This window comes from Pygoscelis adeliae, unplaced genomic scaffold, assembly GCF_000699105.1.
Source record: "Pygoscelis adeliae isolate BGI_AS28 unplaced genomic scaffold, ASM69910v1 Scaffold318, whole genome shotgun sequence".
In the NCBI taxonomy this organism is placed as follows: domain Eukaryota; kingdom Metazoa; phylum Chordata; class Aves; order Sphenisciformes; family Spheniscidae; genus Pygoscelis; species Pygoscelis adeliae.
In genome coordinates, this window is record NW_008825430.1 from 658,814 (window position 1) to 670,335 (window position 11,522).

Consider the following 11,522-nt stretch of genomic DNA (forward strand, 5'->3'; position numbering starts at 1 on the left):
TGAACCGCTGGCTGTGCCGCTCCGGAGATCTCTGCTCTGCCACCTGGGATTTGGGGTGTCTGTGTGTCCCCACCACGATGCCTGTGACAATCCAGCTTCCTCAGAGCATTTCTTCGCCATTTGGCTCCCGGGATTGTCTGCTCTGTGTTGCCTCCAGCGTTAAAACTGCAGGGAGGGCGGTGGATCGGGATTCCTGTCTGTGCAGTGCGCTTTCTAGTACAGTATCGCTGCTGACACCTGTGGTAGCAGCCAGCTGAGGACTAATGGTTTCCTGCATCTACTTTTAGCATTGTCTGCTGCTATTGTTCACTTTTTGGAAAGATCCAGCAGCTGGGAATCATTTCAGAAAGTCTGCCTTGCCAGATCCAGGCACACGAGTCCCACTTGCCATTGCCAGGCAGCTTTTAATGGCTAGATGAAAAAGCTTTTCTCACCCAAGAGAGGAGTCACAGATGGTATTTGAGAAACGATGGAGATGATAGACTTAGGAGGACACTCGTATGGCCTTTACGCTCTCAGAGTGCCCGAATCTGCAGGGAGATTTGTTGACATAGCTGGTTACATCAGAGCTGAACTCAGCCACGTGGCGCCTGTTCAAGTGAGCTGTAGTGTATTGCTGTATCCCCACGCGGCTCTGAGCACTGAGCTAATGAAACGGCTGGCTGGCAGGAGATAACTGCTCCTGAGTCTTCTCCAGCAGGAGACGTTAATGAAAAGAGTCACTATCTCTTCCTCCTCTTACATTTAACAGTAAAACCAAACATGTCACTGTTTGTGTCTAATATTTCGGAAAGATGCTTAATTGAGAGCCTTTAAAGGAAAATTCCTGAGATTATCCTCCGAGCAGCGTTTTTCCGGCAGCGTGTTAGTCAGAGCTGAATCAGAGGAGTCGGATCCTCTTGGCCCGCTCGGGTCTCAGCCTTTCCAACCCGAGTGCCAGTTAATACTAACACCGCAATGAACTCGGGCTCGCTGCGAGCTGAATCAAACACCCTACCTCAGTCACAAAATAAGCAGGATATTCTTTGGACTGTGGCAGATCAGACACTACAAAAACATTGGAGCCTGGCACAGAGCTGACGCCTCCAAAAATGACATGACTTTCCAGTGTCTGATTGCTTGTTTTGATCTCTGCTGATGAAGATGGATGTAATCAGGGAAGCAGTCCCCGGGGAGCAACGGGGGATATAATAGCAGAAGCCATTTTGCACGGCCTGATGGTAAGTACTGTGCAGTTCTTGGCTCTAAAGAAAGCGAAGGCTGTGAGATTTCTTACACTGATTTCCTACCAGTTTGCTACAGGTTACTGTCAGAAACAAGATCATGAGCTGGATGGAGCAGAGACGCTCCTCTGAGTTTTTAACGGGCCAGAGCAGAGAAATTTCTTTGCTACCTATGAAGCAACAGGAGAGCAAATGCATGCCATCGCTGTCAGAAATTCAGTCCCTTCTTTTTATTTCTGTGAACTCTTATATCATCTGATTGTATTTTATATGACCAATACCTTGCCAGTCGGAATCTGGCTTTATGCAACGCTAACATACAGCTGTGTCCACGCTGTAAGAAACACTTTATCTGTAATGACCATCCTGTAGTATAACCACTCGTTTAGTTTTTCCTCTATCGTTCAAGCAGAATCTAGTGATTGGGTTTGCAGATTAGGCTGTGTAATAACCACTAATAAATCTCGACATTTTAATGGTGACTGCTGTACTTTGGGCGTCCGTCTAATAATGTTCCTGTAAAAGAGCCCTGGCTTATCAAACGTTGATGGTTAATGCTGTTAAAATGTCAGACACGTGCAGCCTGGTTCTGGCACAGATTCCATGGCGACGGTATTACTCTCTGATAATGTATATCAATCAGAGCTATAGCATTACTAAGTGCATTCCTTTTTTCGACTGTTCTGTAACAGCATTTCAGCACCTGATAGGCTGTACCGAGCCCTGAGTTTATGCTGTTTCCAGAGCTCACGGCTGTCAAATACACTATACCAAAACAAGCAAACATTCTCCTGCTGGAATATTTCCTGACAAATCTGGTTCTAATGCTATTTTTAGTATAATCATTGGATTACATGTGGTTTGAACGTATCGTTGCACTTCGAACTATATCACCTTTATGAAAAGTACAGACATGTGTTTTGCATATATACACTGTAAAATTTGCTCCAGACTAAATCCTGGCTTCTTGCATATCTTTTTCTTGTGTTTTTTGTTTGGTTTATATTAACAAGTGACATGAAAAATAACATGTGTTTTTTGCCCTAAAGAAATTGGGGCACCCCAGAGTTTTTTTCAGTTGCTTTTTTTGCGTCTATGTTGTGCGATGCATACGTTTATCCTATTTCATCATTGTGATGTGACATGACAGCTACAGATAAATTTCTTCGATATTCCTCAGATACTGGCTTACACGATAAAACCTAATGGCTCCAAGGACTACATGTGAATTTTAAACAGTGCCTTATGAATACAGAGCGTTGACACTTACGGAAGTGGGTGTCCTTGCCTCAGTGTGAATATGCATGTCAATAAATTGTCATGAGCACGGGGCAGAGCTACAGAATCAATCACTGGAGAGAATCACATTAATTCTAACTTTGACTTTCATGACACTGCTTGTTTGTTTTTGCTGGGGGTTGGCTACTGAAGAAACGAAAACATTAGGTAGACCGGTTTCAAAAGCAGCTTTTGGTTTTGCAAGAAAATTCTGGGCTGGCACATTAAATAGACAATGTTTTCTTGGATCTGAAATCTAAGAAACTGCATGCTTCAGACTGGAAGTGTGAGTACGGTTTATCTTGGGGGTGCACAAAACACCATTGCTAAAAACGTGTGGGTAGTACGGGGGGAGAGAGGTGTCATTGAAAGGTTACTTCATGAAAATTTGTCACTCTGCAAACGCCTTCTCTGTTGTGTTTCATTACTTTTTTGCACATGTGAATATTCAGCCCTAGAGAGTCTTGACGCTGGATGTGTTTATACTGCATTCCTAAGGCGTCTTTGGTTACATCTGGTGGTTGCTTTCTTGAGTGTCTATTTGGGTTCCCAAGTGGGTTTATCCTAAACCAAACAAAGGGTGAGGATTTGCCCTTGGTTTCTTGCTCTGCTTGGGCTGGTCCCGAAGCAGCGTGAAGGTGTTCTCAGCCATAGAGCTGCATGGGAGTGGATGTGGGCCGGCATAAAGCTGGGGATGACCCTTTCTTGTGCAGTGAATGGTTTTTGCATGAGCTGGGGAAAAAAAAAGTGACATTTGCTTGATATTCTTTCTTCACAGGTATCCATCCAGAGGATTAAAAATCCTGAAGAATGGCTCTACCTACCTCCAAGTATCTGGCCGAAAACCTCATTTTTCTTCTGTTTGTAATCTCTTCTGTAAGCACAGGTAAGTTTTCCTGCTACGGGGAAAAAGGGCATTGTTTGTAACGCAATTTTCAAATAAAGACATTGCTGGTTTAGATTGAGCAGCTTTTCACTCTTCTTCATGTGAGAAGAATCAAGGACAGAGTGAGAAAACTCAGGAGAAAAGCAGTTTTCTACTCCCGATCGAGGGCAGCTGGAGTGGCAAAGGCTGAAATTTCTGAGCAGGTGAAAGTACCCTCAGAAATCCCTCAGACTCTGCCACGCGTTCTTAAAACAAACCCAAATGCAACAAACTGCCACAAAGAAATAACAAAAGAAACCTCAGGTCCTAATAGCTGTGGCTGCGGGAGGTGAAGTTGAGCATTTTACTGCATTGCCCAAGCCCAGATTTGGAGAGCAAAAAGCTCTGGGGTGGGACATCCCTGCCCTTTGGGTTTTGTCTCTTCCAAGCAGCACTTCTCCTAAGCGGTTAGGGAAAGGGGAAAAGGGAAGCTGCATACACATATTCTAAATAGAGCTAATTTGAGGGTTGGTATTTGTTTAAAACAAAGAGACCATATGTCTTGCCCCAAACACTGCAGCTCAGGCCCTTTTGGTCAAGAAGCAAAATATTCAGTTAATACCTTGTGCTGGGTAGAAGTTGCACTCTAATTTGAAAAATGACAATGAGAGTAGTAGTCCAAGCTGGCAAGGTAGCTGGACCAGCTGGCAGAAGACGCTCAGCCCTCCGGTGTCCTCGGCGCAGCGGATGCGAGTGCTGTGCACGGCTCCTGCTCTCTGGTGCGAATTGGTTAATGAAACTGGGAATTTGGGTCCTTTGTTCTGGATTGTGTTGGCTTTTGCTGATTGTCATCCCAATCATCAGTGTAAATTCCTCTTGCTTTCCCCTTCGGCTTCACTGTCTACCTCTCTGTTTCTAAATAATGAAATATGGGGGCACAAGTCATCTTTTGAGACTGCCGGAAGCTCTTTTGGACACTAGCATAGCCAAGTAAATGGAAAAATGAACAAGCTTTTATCCTGTCCACTTAATCTAGTTGATAAATTATACCTCTACGTTTGAATCGACTCTTTTGGTTTTATTTAGCTTCTCATCATGAGCAAATTTTTCTATTATCTGTATTCCTGTGGGAATAACAGCTCATTTTTTTGAATTTGTTGTCAGTGTGTATTACAGTTACATTTGAACATCTATTTACAATGCAAGTCCCATTTCCTGCCCGAAGTATTTAGCTTTTCCAACTCTTATTAATTCTGTGTGTCTTCTGGTAGGAACCCAGAAACTCCTCCTTATTTTCCTCAATTACTGGAAATTGGAAAAAGTGCCTCTGACATTACTGATACACTTCCAGTTTCCAGCTGGCACAAGTGGTATCAAAATCAGGTCCTGGATATTTATCGGTATTTGACTTGCTACCTGGTGGATTATCAGCTCTCTCTGATTTGATCACTTCACGTATACGGAAAAAGTTTGCAGAGAGCCAAGGCATATGTTGCCCGCATGAAATGTCCCTTGCTTACCTTGAATAGCTGGTATTTAATGGGTCTCTGGAGACATTAAGGCAGTGGCTGGTCCAATTCTATTGTTTTCTTAAGGCATGAAACTGGTGGAGGAATCTGAGAGGAAACTGAATGCAGATGGACAGATTTTGTTTCTGTTGCTGTGGAATTACAGATGTCCCTCAAGTTTCACAGTGGCAGCACACAACAGCTCGCTGTCAACTACACCAGGACTGGGACATGTTTCCTTGCATGGATTCACGCCGTTGTTCTTTAGATGCATTCTTTAGATGCATTAGTATCTGCGGGGCAAAACCCACCCAGCTTTACTATACTAAGTGCCAGAGACATAACCCTGCTGAAGTCAGGGGGTTTATCCCATGTCTATTATCACTGATGTGTGGATCCTGTAGTTTTCCTATGGTGTTTTTGTTCTAAAGGACAAAAATCAGAGAGCTGGTGAGAACTCCCAACCCTTTCTGATGGCAAAGGGCTCATTGTTCAAACTTCCACTGACCTCAGCTCCCTAGGATTAGAAAGGTTTCTACCCTCAGAAAATATGCATCACACATGGGACTCTCACACTCGCAGTTTTGTTGATTAGAGTAAGATGTGAGGCTCACATGTCGAGTGAGATTGTATCAGGAAATATTTTATCTTAAGTAAATACTTATAACATATGACTCTCGGATTTGTTATGAGAGACGTTTAGACTAACACGTCATGGCAGTCCATAATCAAATTTGTGTGTGGAGACTGGTGATGTGTGAACCCAAAGCGAATGAATCCTTACTGCTTCTGCTTGGAAAGGCTCACAAACCCAGAGTCTCTCTCGTGAGATTCCTGTTGCTCCCTGTTACTGGGTGGACTGGTAATTCCTTGGTGCTTCATGTTTTCATGTTAGTTTGAGCAGTTTTACTTTCCATCTCCAATGAAAAAACAGTACGCAAACGTATTTTAACATCCTTACATTAAACAAAGCTTTTCAAACCTCGCAGGTATTTTGGGGGCATTTTTAAAGGTAGTAGTTGTTTTATCCTGCCATCAACATCTTCCCTGGGCTTGTGAAAGGCTTTGTGTCTGGGTGGTATGAACGGAGCTGAATGTCACTGCAGGGAGGACTCAGTTACAGCCTCTTCTCGGTAGTTTTCTGGAAACTGCATCCCTCCCAAGGCTCCTTTGCATGGGGTAGCGGGTTTTTCCATGCTTCCAGAAAACAGAAAACCATACAGATTAAGCTGTTGTTTGTTTTCTTTTGGTCATGACCCGCATGTATTCTGCTGCACAGAGATACCGCTGTGTTCCAGGGAGTCAGCAAAGGGGGGGTACCAAGAATGAGACTGTAAAGATGCCCAGATATGGAGCTTTCTGTCTTGCACCGAACAAACGGTAATCGCCTTCGCTCTCCATCTCCACTCAGCAGAAGCAGCTGTCGCATGTCCTGATAAGGATCCTGAGTTAGAAAACTGGAACCCAGGTCACAACAAAGAAAAACACATTGAAATCCGTAATGGCAGGAAGCTCCTTCTCTCTTCTTCCGCGACGGTCCACTCTATCCACATCACCGATGGAGGTAAAACGTGCTGGTGGCAAGGCTGGGTGAAGTGTGCTTTCCACTGTGGCTATTTAAATCACCCTGTCTCACGCTGGGAGAGCTTTCTGCTTCTTGCTGAGAACTGGGTGGCTACTGGACAAACCCAGCTTTAATTCGGTGCAAGGGTGGGCGGTAGCTGAGATGCTATCAGTTCTTTAGCTGTTATAATCAACCTGTTTGCTGCCCTTTCCGGTGAATTTACAAAAGTACCTCAGTATACTCATTAGTTCTACTTCCGTGATTTGCTTCAAAAACATTTTTTTACGAAATCGTTGTCCCGATAACATCATACTGCAATAGTTGTGTTCTCAGGGTCTCAGGACAGGGCAGATACATATGTGCCTCTTCGTCTCTAAGGACAGAGTCATAGTGTTGCTGGCGACTGCTAGCATGACTAGCTTTTATTCATATTAACTCTGAATTTCTGTCTCAGTTTTGAATAAGTCCTCTTCCACCAAATCTTAATTGCATTCTTCAAGAATTGGACTCAATAAAAAGCATGTAAAGTCTTTAGGATTTGTATTGAGAGCTGTTTTGGGGAGGATGGGCAGAACTTTTCAAAAATTGAGATGAGCGCCCAGCACTGGGTTTAGTACAATGGTTTCACAACCTCTGATGAGCTGCTGTGTGTTAAAGCAAATGTCATAACCTTTTCTACTTAGGAAAACTGGTCATTAAAGACGATGTGCAGCCTATCATTTTGCGTACTAGACATATACTCATTGAAAATGATGGAGAGTTACATATCGGCAGTGAGATGTGCCCTTACCAAAGTAATGTGGTTATCATCTTATATGGGCGGTACGTATGCGTGATAGAATATTATGTTGGAGCTCTCTAGGATCTCTCTTCCACAACAGGGAACAAAAATGTACCTTAAAATGACTTTTTCTCAGATATACTTATCATCGGTGCTCTGTGGAAAGTTCAGTAGCTTCTTAAACAATTTAAATGCCCTGTAAAAAATTGATGTGGTTTTGGTTCTGGTTTCAAATACTACTGGGAGATGAACATTAGGGTATTCGGGCATGCCAGAAAATCAGCATGCACCTTGCCAGCAGTGAAGCTGATTTTCCAGAATAGGCTTAAAGCCCAAAGAGTTATTTTATTCTGAAAATTCTCCTCCCTAAACATCCTTTCTTTCTGCATGACAGTGGTGAGCCAAAGGATAACATGTTTATGCCTTGCAGATTGCTACAGGATCTCTCAGATTTTCAAGGATGCCAAACTCATATTTAACAACCACTAGACCTCCTAGCTCCTGGTCAGGGTCCTAACTTCCACCAGAATTCCAAAACACAAATGTATCATTCAGTCTGGGCTTCAGGTCTCCTCTGGCCTGGATATAATGAATATAACATATAACATAGATTATCTGAGTTCCAGATTGCTGCTGGTCTTCAGTAGTTGCTAGTATTATTTAAAATAATTTGTTTTCTATACAACATGAGCAGTTACTGATTCTTAGGGTAGTTGAAAGAAATACATTGCAAATCATGACACTTCTCTCCTTGGGCCATAGCAGAACAAGGGGAGAGGCTCCTTGACTGTCAGATACAAACCCAAAACTCGTTCCTTTCCTCCCTTGCTGCTGCAGAGCGGATGACGGCAGCCAGCCGAATCCCTACTTTGGGCAGAAGTATCTGGGAGTAAGTAAGGGTGGCACTCTTGAGATCCATGGAAAGAAAAAACTGTCCTGGACTTTCTTAAACAAAACTCTTCATCCTGGTGGCATGGAAGAAGGTGGATATTACTTTGAAAGGAGCTGGGGCCATCGAGGTGTCATTGTCCATGTTATTGACCCAAAGACGGGGGCAGTTGTCCATTCAGATCGGTGAGTGACTTTTCAGCTGTCTAGATGTGAGGATCTTTGGGAACAGGTTGGGGACAGCATCTCAGCAAGCTCAGAAAGACACATTTTGGCATCTTGTTCAAATGGGTATTATTGCATGTATATATAATTCTTTCTAGATCAGTAATCTCCGAAACCAAAGAGTGAGTAGTGTTACTACCTTGCTATTATGTCAACTAGAGTTTAATCAATTTGGCTTAACAGAAACCCCTAATATACCCTGGTTTTGCAAGTGGTTTTGCAACGGGATAATATCATTACTGTAAACAATACAAAAGAGTTATTTCTTTATAGCACTTGCTTTTCAGTACATAAAGCTGCAACGCTCACTGAAGTAAATGTTTTCGGGTGTTTTTATCACTTTAGGTTTGATACCTACAGAGCAAAAGAGGAAAGCATACGTCTTGCCCAGTATTTGGGCAGAGTTGCAAATGGCATGATCCTGTCGGTTGCAGTGAATGATGAAGGATCTAGAAACTTGGACGATTCGGCCAGGAAAGCAATGACCAAACTGGGCAGCAAGCATTTCCTCCACCTTGGGTTTAGGTATGTGCCAGTCCTGCCAGTTCTCCCAGCACAGAGGCTTTATTATGCTCCTGAGATGTCCAAATAATTCCAGTCTCTCAAAGGCACAAAGTTCTTTCACATGGGGAAAAAAAAAAAAAAAGGGAAATTTCTCAATGTGAAGTTTTAGCAGTTAATTAGATAGTTTAAGATGCACTCAGTGTCTGTACTGGGTATTTTTATTAGTAGATTGAGGAATAGCGTATGATTCACATTAAAAAAGATGTTTTTCAAGATATTGTTCCCACAAGTTACTTATTCCAATTTATTTTCAAGCCATCCCCCAAAGATTTAAGAAGCATTTCTACATACACACAGTGGATTGGATGGGCTGAACATTAAGGAGGGTAGAATAATAGCCATGTAACCCTGGCTAAATACATATAGACATACGTACAGCATATTCTTCAGCTTGTCCAATACATATTCGGGGACTCGTGCAGCACAGAAATTTAGCATGCATAAATTCATGCTGTGGACTGTAAATACTTCTGTGGCCAATACAGTGTCTATGTTGGCACACACACTGTTGAGAATATTTGCTATTTACCCAACCGTAGCCATTATATTTTTTGTGTTTATCTGAATTTATGTAGGCTTTTTTTTTTTAAAAAGACACTACGAGGGTCACTGCAGAACATGAAAAAAAAAAATCTGCCTTGTAGGGAGAAGTGATTCAATACAGCAGCCTGTGGGAACAGACAAGTGTCAGCTGAGCAGGTGCAGATGGAGTAAGATTTGGGGTGGCTGATGAAGAGGTTGTGTCAAATATTGCAGGGACTCCTGTGCACCTGATAATGCATTACAAAGAATCAACCAAGGCTGCAGAAATAGTCTCCAAAACCAGGCTAACTCCATCAGTGCAATGCTTGCTCTCAAATACCCAGAACCCATGTCACAGCCCAGTACCCTGCTGGGTTTCTTTCCAAAGACCGAAATCAGGGAAATAGAAAAATATTTTTGAACATTATACTTTTTTTTCCGATTGTGCAACAGGAAGAAATTGATGGGTTTCGCATATGTTTATGGAAGTAAATTGCACTTGATGTTTTTAGGCTGCTGTGGTGTTTTAATGCTAGTTTCTCACTTCTTTGCCATAAATGCTTATAATGGAAATACCATGCAAATTCATCCACGGAAGTGTGACTTTCAACATTGCTCTTGTTTGTAGTCAAAAAGCTAATCCTTGCCATGCTGTTACCTGAAACACCACAATATTTCTTTATGTAAATAACAGGGTCATTGTGGGTACCATAATGTGGTAGTAGTTGGCAAATATTGTCTCCCACCAGCATACTGGCATGTGGAAAAATACCTGCATCTTGGTGCATTATTTAAAAGACTGTATTTTTAGGAGTGTTCTCAGCATTTAAGTTCATCAACTTGCAAAAAAAACCCATTGTCTGGATGGCAGCTGGATCCAGATTTGCAAAGGCAGTTAGGTGGCAGAGTGGAAGACAGGCAACTTTGTCAGATTCTTCCAAGTTTTTCTCCTTATACAAATTGAACTTCCACTTCACTTTAGTGTAGAAAGATTTAGACATATTGGTTTACGTTTCAGACATATCTACAACTATGAATAAGGATGTATATACCTGGCAGGTGCTTTTCAGAAATTTTTGGAATATCTTAAAAAAAGAAATACTCAGAATGAGAAAATTGCACACACACGTACGTACTTTAACCCATATGGCAAAGGAAGGCTCTGACGGAGGGGAGTGGATGGATTTTTCTTCCTAGCATGCCCATGTACACGCTCTCACCACTCACTGCCCGGCACCCGGGGTTTGCTGGCTGAGTCCAGCGCCTGGTTCTCAGGTCTTCTCAGCTCCCTGCCGACGGCTGGGGCTGACAGTGGGTGTCACTGAGACAATAACGGTGTAAGCCCCAGGCAGTAATTTGGCATAGGAAATTTCTGTTTCACATTTCGTGAGGTGCCACTTGAGTTAGGCTATTCAGCTGGGTTGTTTTCTGACTGGGGTGGTGGCGGGGGTTATATGGGCAAATTCCTGTCTATCTCCAGTTGCTCCATATTCAGCCAGGATTGTAAAGTTGTGCAACTCCCCCTTGCTGTAGAAGAGCCAATGAGCAATGCTGATTTATGCAAAAATGTTTCTGTGCTCCTGGCATCTCTTTCAGTTGCCTATTTGCTGAGTCCAGAACATTAGGAATGAAAGGAAAATCTTGCATTCCTCCTCTATTGTAGTCCTTTTGAAAAGTGAGTTTGCTCTTTCAAGCATGAGCTTTTTTTTTTTCCTTCCTTCTACTAATAAATTAAAAGAAGGCCTTTCAGCGCTTGGTGACACAGTTGTTCTCTTTGGAATCCCACCCAAATATCACTGGTTTGGCTCTGGATTTACTGGTCCCTTCATTTCATATAGCCCAAACAGACTGCATGTGTCCTTATGTGTTAGGGATGAATGATTTTAAAACTATTTTTAGTGATAAAATAACTGGGAGAAACAAGTATTTTAACATACAAAATCAGGCGAAACCTTGAGTTGCAGAACTAGCTAGCTTCTTATTCTTTAGATTATTTTTCAGATTATTTTGGGGCCATCATCTTTTTTGTCATTTGTTTCAAATTTGGTGACCAAAAAAGCAGTAGTAGTAGTAGTAGTAGTAGTAGTAAAAATAGTAGTAGTAG

The 11,522-nt window shown here is 42.4% G+C and overlaps 1 protein-coding gene across 2 annotated transcripts in view; it reads left to right on the forward strand.

Moving 5' to 3' along the window:
- Window positions 1-3,311: 3,311 nt before the first annotated feature.
- CEMIP (cell migration inducing protein, hyaluronan binding) overlaps window positions 3,312-11,522 on the forward strand; it is a 53,148-nt gene continuing 44,937 nt past the window's right edge. Inside the window, exons 1-5 of one of the 2 annotated variants that reach the window (XM_009330896.1) lie at window positions 3,312-3,387; window positions 6,286-6,438; window positions 7,122-7,260; window positions 8,057-8,293; window positions 8,678-8,857. In XM_009330896.1, coding sequence (XP_009329171.1) covers window positions 3,312-3,387; window positions 6,286-6,438; window positions 7,122-7,260; window positions 8,057-8,293; window positions 8,678-8,857 — 785 coding nt within the window. The remainder of the gene's footprint in view (window positions 3,388-6,285; window positions 6,439-7,121; window positions 7,261-8,056; window positions 8,294-8,677; window positions 8,858-11,522) is intronic. The other variant, XM_009330897.1, reaches the window with a different exon arrangement.